The 12,319-nt window shown below is 57.7% G+C and overlaps 1 protein-coding gene across 3 annotated transcripts in view; it reads right to left on the bottom strand.

The window, feature by feature from the left end:
* The window catches only part of MFSD4A (major facilitator superfamily domain containing 4A), a 30,091-nt gene that overhangs the window by 10,384 nt on the left and 7,388 nt on the right, over positions 1 to 12,319 (bottom strand). For all 3 annotated transcript variants that reach the window (XM_026480513.4, XM_057315036.1, XM_048225468.2), the window contains exons 2-6: positions 8,962 to 9,160; positions 8,053 to 8,313; positions 4,832 to 5,000; positions 4,278 to 4,393; positions 2,837 to 3,010 (exon numbers count right to left, since the gene is read on the bottom strand). In XM_026480513.4, the coding sequence (XP_026336298.1) occupies positions 2,837 to 3,010; positions 4,278 to 4,393; positions 4,832 to 5,000; positions 8,053 to 8,313; positions 8,962 to 9,160 (919 nt within the window). The remainder of the gene's footprint in view (positions 1 to 2,836; positions 3,011 to 4,277; positions 4,394 to 4,831; positions 5,001 to 8,052; positions 8,314 to 8,961; positions 9,161 to 12,319) is intronic.

The raw sequence follows: 12,319 nt of genomic DNA, 5'->3' as shown, positions 1-12,319 counted from the left end.
TAATTCCGCCCCTTTGATAGGTGACTGGCTGACTGACAGCGTGGTCCAAACTTGGCCTTTGCTCCCCCAAACCGACTCTTCCCCCCCTCCATGTCAGTGAATGCCATCCCCATCCACCCAGCGGACAGGCCCTGTAACCAAGGTAGTCCTCGGTTCCTTATTCCCTCCCCGCCTACCTTCAGGCCAAGGGCAAGTCCTATCAACTCCACCCAAAAAACGTGTACCTCTCCAAACCCATCCTGACACGCTCATTCAGCCGCCGCCTCTCATGCCGGGACTGCGAGAGGGGCTCCTCACCGGCTCCCTGCTTGACTCTTGCCCTTCCCAGGTCGACTCTCACACAGGACAGGGGAGTGCGCTTTTGAAACACAAAGCAGAACATGTCCATTCTCTGCTTACCAACTTCTAAAGGCCTGCCTTTCTCCCACTGTGAATAAAACCCCAAAGCTGGCTTACAAGACCTTGCAGGATCTAGCCCATGTCTGCTGCGCCAACCCGTTCCCTCTGCTCCCTGTCGCCGGCCCTGCCCACCATGCTCCCACCCAGCTAGCTCCCCCTTGGGCCTTTCAACCAGCAGCGTCCTCTGTCTGGAACACTCCCCCACCTTGGCCCCTCGCGGCACCTTCTGGAGAGTCAGCTCCCAACTTACATGCCTGGCGCGGAACCAGTGTTTTGAAGCTGCTGCCCTCGCTCCCCTCCTGCCGCCTGGCCACCCCATTTTCAAACCAGACATTTCTAGGCAAGCCTTGAAGAGTCACCCTGAAACTCTCCAGACTTGGGGGAGTTTGGAAAACACCTGCGCATGCCCAGGGCGAACTAGCAACTCCACCAAGCAGTTCTCCTCCCACTCGGCCTGCTTCCCACCTGCCGGCCAGCCGCATCCTGACCCTCCTGACCCTCGGGGCCGGGCCTGCTCTACCCCTCCCCTGCCCATCTTCTTCCCCAGCTGGCTGGAAGCTCCCGAGGGAGACAGTCCCCTGCAGCTCCCCACAGGCCCTGCGCGAGGTGCATATCCATTCACCAGGAAGTGGTTGTGGAGACCCAGGAGAACAGAGAGCAGGGTGACCGTTCCTTCCAACACGAGAGGACTGCTCCGGAGAAGTCGCAGGGACTGTGTGACAGTCACTGGGCAGGTGCAGCGCCAGGGAACTCGCTCAGGGCTGTCGGACGGTAATCCTGACGGGGTGCCCACCGAAGGCAGCTGCAAAGCCCTGAAAACGATCCCGATGGCAAGGCTCCTCTCCGCACCCTGCATCAGACTCTCTGGCGGAGGGGCCCGGAAATCTGTATTTTCCAGAAGCACGCCTAATGTGTTTGGACGTCATTTGCTCTAGGATAGTGTTTTCCCAAGCTTGCTTGAGGACATGAAGCCCCTGGGGTGTAGGTTAAATATAAAGATGGCTACGTTCCCTCCCCTCGTCACCCTGGTTCATGAAGTCTGGGCTGGGCCCAGGAATCTGACTTTCCTTTTAAAAACCAGCAGTCCAGATGCATTTTTGTCCTCAGTGCCTACGTCAAGTGGGTGCTTCGGCCGCTCTCCTTCCCCCACCGTCCTCTGTCTAAGCCGCTGACCTTGCATCCCGCAGAGGCTGGCCACCAGCAGCACGGGTACCCCGACTCTTCTCCAGCCAGGACTTGTGGAGTCTTGCTCCTTCCCTGGGGCACCTCCTCAGCCTCCTCCGCACTGAGCTTAACTCTCCCTTCTCCACTGCTCTCCATCCCCATTCCCATCGCAGGGCTGCAGGGCCGTCCTCTCTGACAATGATCCGCCCGGACCCCTCCTCACAGGCTTCCTCCCTTTCTCCTCTGCCTCACACAGGCTCCTGTCAGACAGGACTCTCTCCAGCTCAGAAATATTTGCAGTAGTCACACCTCCACTTCCCGTCTTCCTCTCCCTCTTGAGTTTGGTTTCTACCGACACTACCTCCCATCTATGGTGAATAGAAATTTCTTTCTTAGAGGTCATCGACCAGCACAAGGCCAAGTATAAGAGCCTTTCTTGAAGCTCATGGTCTCCAATCTCTGTAGCCGCAGCAGTATTTCCTGACCCTCTTTCTGCTGGAAACTCAACCCAAGGAAGTACTTTTTGACAGTGGACTGGGCTCCCTGGTAAGGGAGCGAGCTCCCGGTCACAGCAGGTATTTAAGCAGACTGTGGACTCCCTGGAGGGGAGGTTAGAGAGATGACTGGAGCCCTGGAGGGAGGGAGGCTGGGCTAGAGGACCTTACAGGAGTCTGTAATCTAGACCCTTTGTCGTAGATGGTGACATGGACACACATCAGGTCGAAGGTCTGACCCTACTGCTTGAGCCTTGCAGGCAGACCGGTTCCCTGAATGCCATCGTACATTCTAGAATGGCTACTAAGAGTCATCTGGGAAAGTTTCAAGATGCAGGTTCTGAGGCTCTAGCCCTGAGATGGTGGTTCTGAAGGCCAGGGGATCCTTGGCCTCTGCTGGCCATGGGGCTCTGACCAGCTGGGCATCAAGGTGACACAGGAGGACCAAGGCCAGCACCTGTTTCGCCTGTATCTTGGCAGGCCGTGCACTGGGATCTGCTCCACTCAGCAGTGACCACCTCCTACAGCCCCTTTCTTTGATGGGTACAAAATCAGAGGCCCAGAGAGGGAAAGGGACTTTTCCAAGGTCACACAGATAGGCTTCACCTTCTGGATATCCGTCCCTTCCTCACCAGCATCTCTCGCTTCTGTTCTCCTCCCCCTACTACCTTCCCTCCCTGTTGGCAGAGTCCAGTCTGGAGCAAATGTCCTGGGGCAGCGGTCAGGCCAGGAGGGAATGGTCCTCCTGTGTCTCCAAGAAGTGAAAGGAGGCCACTTACCACGTTGATGAAAACCATGGTGGCTGGCTTCACTTTGGAGGAGATGGGAATGGAGATGAGCCGACCCAGGGTGATGAAGCCCCAGAAGAGGCTGGGGAGGTAACCAGCCACCTTGTGCCCCACGGAGAGCGGCTTCTCCACTGCATAGCTGTACACGAAGGCTGAGTACTCCCCCTGCAGAGACACGGGCCTTGCTGAGCACGCCGCAGCGCCGCTGGACCCTCGGCAAAGGAAACCCAGGTTGGGGGCAGGGGTGCTGAGGGCTGAGGAAGGACTGGTACTGCTCCTAGAGGCTCAGTGAAAGGGGGGTTTGGAGCCAGGATCACATGCCACATGCAGGCCCGAGCTGAGGTAGGACCCACGGAGCCACAGCGTAGAGACTGCACCTGCCCAGAGCTGCAGGCCTCGGGATGCCGTGGCGGGGGGCGGGGGGGGGGGTGTCTCCGGTCTCCACAGGGGGTCCCGAGAGGTGTGGGCGTACGGGCACTGCTCCCCACCCCTCAACCACGGCAGACTTCCACCACATGTCTCACTTATGAGGATTCCACAGAAGGGTTACTGTTGAAGGAAGGTACCACAGCTGTCTCATGTTACAGATGAGGGGGCAGAGAGAAGTGAGCTGCCCAAGGCCACACTGAGTTGGAAGTCAACCAGGGCTAGCACTGGGTCATCTGCTTCTTAGGGACTTCTCTTTGGAGAGTCCCTGATACGGCAATCGGTTAATCAATCAGCCATTCGAAAGGATCCTGATCTACTCCTAAGAGACTTCTGGGAAGAGACACTAGGGTAACAGAGGTCACTAGCAGAATACAGAGCTGGGCTCAGGTCCTGCCTATAGCCTGTTTACAACGTGGCTCGAGAAGCCAGGGTTTGGAATGTGTTCCAGGAAGCAGTGTGCCCTCGAGTTTACATGGCATGACCTCTACCTGGAGGAACAGGGCCCTGCCCCTTTATTTATTTATTTTTTAAAAAGATTTATTTATTTATTTGAGACAGAGTGTGTGAGCACAAGCAGGGTGGGGGGAGGGACAGAGGGAGAGGGAGAAGCAGGCTCCCCACTGAGCAGGGAGCCCGACATGGGACTCGATCCCAGGACCCCGGGATCATGACCTGAGCGGAAGGCAGATGCTTAACTGACGGAGCCACCCAGGTGCCCCTGGGCTCTGCCCTTTTAAAAAAAATATGGGTAGTCCAGCCTTGGTAACAAACCAGAGAAGCTTCTAGCCACAGAGTTAAGGAAAATAAAGACAATGGGCTGGGACAGAAGACCATAGTACCAAGGGGCTACGAACAACTCTGCAGACAGTCTCCCCGAGGACTTTTATTTAGTGTAACTGTTTGAATCGACTGTACTAGAGGTGAGGCCTCTAGGAAACCTTGATGCTTGGCTCTTTCTCTTGCTACCCCCAGCTGGAGTCTCAGGGGAGGGGGGCAGGCTCACCGTCATCCCGTCGGTCATGAACAGGACCAGGGCCGCAGTGACGTGGATGGCGAAGAAGGAAGAAGGGGCCCCTTTGAAGTTCCTCCTCTGGCAGCAGCTGAACAGGTCCTCGTGGCCTGGGTGACACAAAGGACAGGGGTGAGTCTCAGCTTCGGCTCCTTCCCCTCTGCAGGCCCAGGGGAAGCGGCTGGCAGGTAGAGGGCCTGGCAGAATGGGGACCCCATCCTGCCTCCCACCTTCTACTAGCTTCCAACCATCTGTTAGGGACAGCCCCCGTCCATCTCAGTCCTGGTGGATGCAAGACTCAGAGAGATCCAGTAACTTGGCCCAGGTCACACGGGCCGGCTCAGGCAGAACGGAGGCTGGAGCCACAAGCCTGCCTTCCCCACGCTTTTGGCTGGGTCGCTCCAGCTCTTGCCTCGCGAGACCACCAGTGCCCACGGCTCGTTTCCAGCCACCGTTACCTGGGATCTACGTTCACCCCCTGGGGGAAGGGGTCACCAGAGAAGCCTCGGTGTGGGGCTGTGGGCGGGAAAGTTCATCAGAGCCCCCACCTGGGTGTGGCTGAAACTTTGGGGGCAGGGAGGAGGCATCTTCCTTCTCAGGAGGCTGCGTCTCCAGGGCGAGCTCATCTGCAGACAGGAGCAGCGGCCTCCTCTGAGGGCAGCAGGCCAGCAGCCGCTCTTTGGACAGTAGAAACAGCACGGCCATGGGCACCGGGAGCTGGGGGGTGGGCAGACGGTCAGGAGAGCCCTGTTCCCATCAGGCTGGCCCCTTCCCATGCCTGGCCCACTGCAGACACCTCCACATCGTCCAACGGCATGTGTCCGCACATCCTGACGGAAGACAGCTTTTTTCCAAGGGTGTCCACTTACGCGCTGTCCCTGGCTAATGCCGCCAGGTGTATTGACCCGGGGCAGACTGGTTTAATTGTGGCCCAACCTTAACCACATCCGTTTTCCTGAAGACAGCTCCTTGTCACATGCAAAACTTGGACTCCCACCAGGCCTCTGGTACAGGAGAAGTGCCAGAGATAAACTCGTTTCTAAGATCCTTATCCTGAACAATGCCCCCACACTCCTTGGTGCTGATGGATCACGTGACACTTTACAAAGACAGTTTGCTTTTGTTTATTATCCCCATTTTCCAGATGGGGCGACTGAGGCTCCAAGTTATCACTCAGTCATAACCTGCTACAAGGCCCCAAGCTCCAGGCCCAGAGAGCGTTAGTGCCCGGTCACACGGCTGGCGTCGGGCAGACTGGACAGGAGCCCGGGCACCCTGACTCTGTCTGGGGCCGGTGTCCCCTCGGGGCTTGCCTGGGTGATGTCACACCTGAGCAGGTGCAGAGCCTTTCCTCAAGGGCCTCGTGTGCAAACTGGAAAGCCGAGACTCGCGCTGCTGTTGATTGGAAGAGGTGCGCTCCCAGCCACATGCGCACACACCAGCCCAGCGCTCCATGCACTGCTACCTACACTAAGCCACTCGGTTTCGGGAACCCCCCAGAGCAATGAGGAACGTCTCCGGCCTCCGCGGTTGCCTGGAGAAGCCGCCGCCGCCTCCCTCAGGTGCCCTGCCTGCATCTAACCACCCTTGCTGCCAGGAAGCTCTTCATCCAGTCCGACCTCTGCCCTTCCTGCCGCAACTTCATCCCAGTTCCTTTCGCTCAGGAAAGAGAGGAAGCCCGGGGAGCTGCGGAAACTCCCCAGAGGCCCCCGGGCCCCTCTGTCCTGACGGGCAAAGCTGCTGTGGCCGTGGGAGGCAGCAGGGCCCGTGCGGCTCTGAGGGCCCCCCCCCCCCGTCCCTGGAGGCAGGCTGGTGTACTGGGGCATCTTCCCCGGGGCCCCCCGGAACACCGGCTCCGTGCTGACACCTCCCTGCGGGCACCTGGGAGCCTCCCTCCCCACTAGAAGATGAGTCCAGGTCAGACATGCCCAGAGAGCACTGCACATCAGGCCCGAGTGGGAGGAGATGACCCCTGACCTCAGGAGTCCAGGTCTGATGGGGGAGACAAGCCCTCCCTCCAGTCTGATGGGGGGAACAGGAAACCCTCACACAGAGGTCTGCAGTGGCAGAAAGCCTGAGTGAAGGCCAAGGGGAAACAGCTGGAAAGAGCCTGGTCACTGCAGGTGGGGCTTTCCAGGGAGGCGAGCGGTGGGAAGGACTTCACAGGGGATTGGCTGCTGTGGCCAGTTAGAGTGCACCCTGCCTTTATAAAAAGCCCATTCGGAGAAGGCAAGCTCCTCAGAGCGTGCGGGGTGGGCTGTGCGGGTGTGTGTGTGTGTGTGTGTGTACACACCCACAAGCATGCACGGCCCCATCCTCTTCTGTGGTGTACTGTTTATCTTCAGAAACAAACCAATATAAAAAGTCCGGACATCCTGCAGCAAACAAAGTGCCTCCAGTCTGCACCTCGTGGGGCAAGAGAAAACAGACCTCCACTTCAACTGGACCTTCCGGCTTCCTGGTCCCGGAGTCTCAGCTTCGACATTGTACGGACAGTGCTCCTGCCCCTCGCAGGTTCCCCCTTGGCAGCCACAGGCCCAAAGCTGGACTGTTTCCAAAGCAATGATCGGCAGCAGCAGCAAACAGAGAGAGCAAGAGAGGGGCGTGGGTTTTTGAGAGCCCCAAGGGAAGATTCTCGTACAAGGAAAGTTACAAAGGAGAAGAAAGGAGAAAGAGCATTGACTGGGGGGCAGCAGGAAGGAGGCTGGTGTGGGGAGTCAGCGTCTTGCTAGCCACTTATCAGGCCCTTGAGCCAGGGACGCATGTCACCCCTGCTCTGCCTCTCCGTGGGACTGGATAATCCCAAGGCCCCTTTCAGTGCCATATGCACCGCATTGTCTTGAGGCCCCATGGCAGCTGGGTGCCTGAACCCAGCCTGCCTCCCTCTGGAGGGGTGACAAGTCTGCTCGGAGCCAACTGACACCCTAAGTCATGACAAGCCATCCAGTGCCTCCCACCCACAGCCCAGCAAATGCCCCCTCGAATACTCTGCACCCCCAGCCCAGGCTGGGCCCAAGCCAGGAAACCAGGGCTGCTGCTGGTGTTCCTGGCAGCGCTTCCCAAGCTGCAGAGAGGGCAGGGGTGTCTCCCCACCTGGGCCTGTGGCCCCAGCCTGGGCTACTGGTGTGTGTGTGTGGGAGTGGGGGGACCTGTCTTGAATTGCAGAGCACTAGAGGTTTCTAGCCAGAGACAGAGTCAGGCTGCTAGGGGAGGACGACAGCTGGGGTACAGAGCGGCCTCAGTCACTGGCCCAGTCACAGTGAGTGGTCTCTCTGCTCTGCTCCGTCACAGCCTCGGTGTAGGCAGGATCCCTCAGAGGTTCTCCTGTCCATCCCCTGGCCTCCGCAGGAGCCCACCTCACAGCAGGGCACAGGAGAATCCCACCGGCGATTAAGGACCCGGGGGAACAGCCTGACATGTCCTGCAGGGCTCTGTCCCAGGATCTACTTCGTCTGGCCTTGGAGGAAAAGAGCCGGTTTCCTGTGGAGCCTCAAATGGCATGAAAGTTGACCCTGATTCCATTGTGCTAAACCCGCTCATGGCTCTATCTCCCTTGAGATCACAAGCATGGATTGTCACAATCGAGGACCTTCAAGATGATCTCCTGTGACCCCTTCACATTCAGTTTTCCCATCCCCTTGCCTTCCCCGGGGCGCACGTCAGCCAGCACATTGCCGAGAACCAGAAGACGCTGCACTGGGAGCTGGTATGGGCTGGCAGGTGTGGCGGTCCACTTGGCCCCACCCAGCCCTGCCCTTGTGGCACTCACATTGATCAGGGCCATGATCCAGAAGGCGTATGACACGCGGGTCCCTCCTCCATCCTGTGGAGGCAGCCTGGAGAGCGACTGGTTGGACCAACGCCACGCCTCAGCATGGTGCTGGCCCAGGACCCTGGACGCGTGGAATAGGTGGCTGCCGGAGGTGCTGTTGGCTGTCCCATTGGCAGGCAAGCAGTTGGCCTCAGACAGGAAGGGGTCGGCAATTAGGGGGCTCAGCAGAGCACCAAAGCCCACGAAGAAATGGAGAACCTAGGGAGCAAAGAGAAGTGGTATGGATGGGGGGAGGATGGCTCAGGCTTCCTACCCCATCCCCACATCGTGTCCCATCTGGGGAGCCCCTCCTGGCCCCAAGAGTGGGGAGCAATAGGGAAGCAGGAGAGGCGAGGAGAGAAGTTCCTCTCAACCATCTTCTGGCCTGGGATAACTTGGGTGACAGTGGCCATTCCCCTCCCTCCCACTTCCTTCTTTCCCAAATCTTAACCACAACTGGGGGTTGTCCCCATGATAACATCTACCAGCTAACACCCCAAAGGGGAGGGGGCTTGATAAAGAGGAGGGCTGACAGAAAGAGAACACAGAGAGGAGGAAGGAGCCGAGAAAACAGCAAGCCCTCCCATCATGCCATCATGGCACTCTCCGGTTCACAGAGAACCTCTTCTCCGGGGTGCCTAGATTCCCGTGACCACCCCGCACACAGGGAGCGTGACCCATTCTAGAGATGAGGAGACCCAAGTCCAAAGATCGTGATCCAGTGTGGCCCAGCTGGAAGCGACCACACTGAACTGAATCTCTGGGGCTCTTTGGGCATCACCACCAGGCCTAAACTAGGGAAGGGAGAGGGGGCCTGAGGCCAGGGAGCTCCCCGCGGCCCAGCCCCCTGCCCACGTGTGGGCTCACCTGGAGGAAGACGGCCGAGTCCTTCTGATAGATCCTCACCAGCTGCATGTTGGCCACGGTGTCGATGCAGCCCATGGCTAGGCCCGCCAGCGCCATGACAGAGGCCAGCACCTTCACGTCCCGGCATAAGGGGATGACGGCAAACACCAGGGAGATGGCCAGGGAAGACGTGAAGAGGGCCCATAACGACTGGGCCAGGCTGCAGTAGCAGAGGGGTGAGGTCAGTGGAGGGGCCCAGGGCCTTGGAACACAGAGCCCCCTCCTGGCCCTCCCTGCACTGGGCAGCCTCGGGGAAGCCTCTGGTAGGAGGGGGGAGGGGGCTGCGGACTGCAGAAGCTCTGTCGTTAGCTAGGGGCTTGCAGGCGAGATGCTTCTGGTGCCCCAGTCTTCTCAGGTAGCAACCCCTCCGTCACAGCGCGGCTGTCAGAACTCGGGAAACCGTGAGGGAGCACACAGCACACGCCAGACAAAGTGTAACCGCTACTGGTTTACGCACAAGCAATTGGAAACTGTTTACTCAGGGGGCGCCTGGCTGGCTCTGCCCGTAGAGTCACGGGACGCCTGATCTCGGGGTTGTGAGTTCGAGCACCACGTTGAGTGGAAAGATGACTTAAAAATAAAATCTTTAAAATAATAAATAAATAAATAGTTTACTCATAAACTATTATATACGTATTTGTGTCCCTCTCGAGGGGCGTCTGCTTTGAGCATTTCCAGGGTCCTGTGCCGTATACAGGGAACTGTAGAGATGGGACCTGGGGTGGAACCCGAGCCCCTCCCCTCACCAGCTGGGCGCAGTGCCCTCTCCCAACACAGGAATGGCAAAACGGCCAGGTCCTTCACAGGCGCCAACTAAACCACCTGAACCAAAGCCCACAGCCAAGGTATTTGGGTAATTCGGCACAACAACCCCCCCTCCGGCCCTCGGGCAGAGATCTTGACTCTGCAGTTTCTGGAAGAGAGGTCCTGTGGTTGTCCCCAAAGAGAGGTGTCTGGGAGGTGACTTTTCCCACAGAGGAGCCCACAGCAGGCAGGCTGAGGGCCTGTTCCCCCATGAGCGAGTCAGTGAATGGAATGTCTAGGGCTCTGTCAAGATCTTGTTGGTACACCCTACCTAATAACCAGACTCTGACAAAGGAAGGATGCCTTGTGTTTTCTGGAACCACCCTGAAAGGCTGATGTGGGTGAAGGACACTGGGTAGCAAAAAGGTTCTGGGGAAGCCTGGCTCTTGATACATACTACTCTTGATCTCAGAGTTGTGATTTCAAGCACCACATTGGGCATGGAGCCTACTTAAAAAAAGAAAACAAAAGAAGGTTCTGGAAAAGAGAGCTTATAAAAGAAAATTTTTCAGATTTTGTAAAGTTGTTGTGGCAGCCAGAACTGGAGAGGTGGCAGAGGTATGTGGCAAGAAGACCCGAGTTTCCAGCACGTTAAGGAAAAGAGGGAAGCCCCCAGGAAAGCTCTTAGCTACGTCTTTTCCCAGAAGGTCTTGCTTCTGACCCCCATGGCTCTCTGCTTCTCCTTTTGGCCCATCTTTGATTAAATCCTTTATCAGAAGGCCTCTGCTGGTAGAACTAGTTCGTTATTTTCTCTTTTCTTGTTTCCAGGCTGATCTGCTGGGGAGATCACTGATCATGACCCTTGCCTGTTCCCAACTCTTTGTGAGCAGGGAGGGGGCACTCCCTTCACCCTTCACCCCAGACACTAGGAGGAGTACAGGGAGGGTGCTGTTGTGGGGAGGGTCTCTTCTGGCCCCCAGTTCGCCCCGGCACCCCTGCTCTGTGGGCCCCCAGAGCTGACAGCCTGGGCTGCCCGCTGAGCTTCATGCATTTCTGCCTCCTGCAACCTGGCCTCGAGTCTCCCTTTGCTCCCTGGCACCCAGCACAGAGGGGATGCCCTCATCTCCACGAGTGATGAAAACGGCAGGCTTCTCATGATCGCTTGCTCTGTCTTTCCCTCTCCTTTGCCTGCACAAGATGGACCGGGCAGCTGCCTGGCTGGCCTGACTTCAGGGATAGCAAGAGGATGCCCTCTCTCTCCCTCAACTATTCTCCCCATTGAGCGGGCACACAGGATGGGGTGACCTTTCCACCACCTCGCTCATCACTCTGCCCCAAGTCAAGTGCACGGACTCTCTTGAAGAGTTAACACATTATCATTGTTGCCCTGAAAAACCTAGATGAATGTGGTTCATGATCAGCCCCGTAGGGGTGCCTGGGGGGCTCAGTCGGTTAAGCGTCTACCTTTGGCTCAGGCCCTGATCTCAGGGTCCCGGGACCAAGAGCTTGTGTCAGGCTCTCTGCTCAGTGGAGAGTCTGCTTCTCCCTCTCCCTCTGCCCTCCCCACCCCCCCGCCCTGACCCCCTTCTCGTGCCATCTCTCAAATAAACAAATAAAATCTTAAAAAAAAAAAAATCAGCCCAGTAGCCAAGTCCTGAAGGAATGGGACCTGGGATCAGCAAGCGAGAGCAGGAAGGAGAGCTGTGAGAAAAGAAAATGACAAGGAACACCTGTTTACAGGCCCGAGGCGGTAGGCTTTGCCACTGCGCCTGTTGGACCCACAAGTAAACTAAGGCTGAGAGAGACTAAGAAAGTAGCCAACAGTCTGGGCTCAAAACCAGGTCTTCTGTTTTGATAATCCCTAGGCCATGCTGCTTATCCATGGAGAAGGGGGCATGCAGAGGGAGGGAGAGTGCGTGTGCGTGTGTGTGTGTGTGTGTGTGTGTGTGTGAGAGAGAGAGAGAGAGAGAGAGAGAGAGAGAGAGAGAGAAAGGGCTGGTGCTGGGCCATAGACTCAGCTAGGCCTGAGACAGGGGCAGCCAGATGGGAGCGGGAGGCCAGAGTCCTTAGAGCCTTGAATGCAGGCTTACAAAGCAGAGATGAACAGCTGTGGTCACTGGAACATGAGCCCCCAGTGGTCCCTCTGCGAGTGTCCTGGCAGCTCCAGACCCTTCCTATGTCACTGCTGGCTCCGTGGCAAGCTTCCCAAGGTGTCTGCTGCAGCCTGTTCACTGCGGGCCCCCGTGCCTGGCACTGTGCTTGGCCCCGAGCTGCTGTTCCATCCAGGGGTGCTGGCTGCTGCCGGTCAAATGAGGATGGCTTGCCTTGTCACCCCACACAGGATGGCCTGGAGACTTAGGAGGCTGATGCGGGAGTATTAGTGGGTGACACAGAGAGGGAGAGAGAGTCAGAGACAGAGACAGAGGCCAGAGAGAAAGCCTGAGGCAGGGCTGGGATGCCGGCGGGGCAGCAGGAGGCTGGGGAAGGGATGGGGAAGGGCCAAGGTCTCGGTGGGCTGCCCCGACAGCCTCTCCTCTCTCCCATGTGTACTTTTTTACCTTGTTGTTCTGGAGGA

Source organism: Ursus arctos, unplaced genomic scaffold (genome assembly GCF_023065955.2).
Source record: "Ursus arctos isolate Adak ecotype North America unplaced genomic scaffold, UrsArc2.0 scaffold_2, whole genome shotgun sequence".
In the NCBI taxonomy this organism is placed as follows: Eukaryota; Metazoa; Chordata; class Mammalia; order Carnivora; family Ursidae; genus Ursus; species Ursus arctos.
The sequence above is the reverse complement of the archived record's forward strand: the minus strand, read 5'-3'. Positions and strand labels throughout refer to the sequence as shown.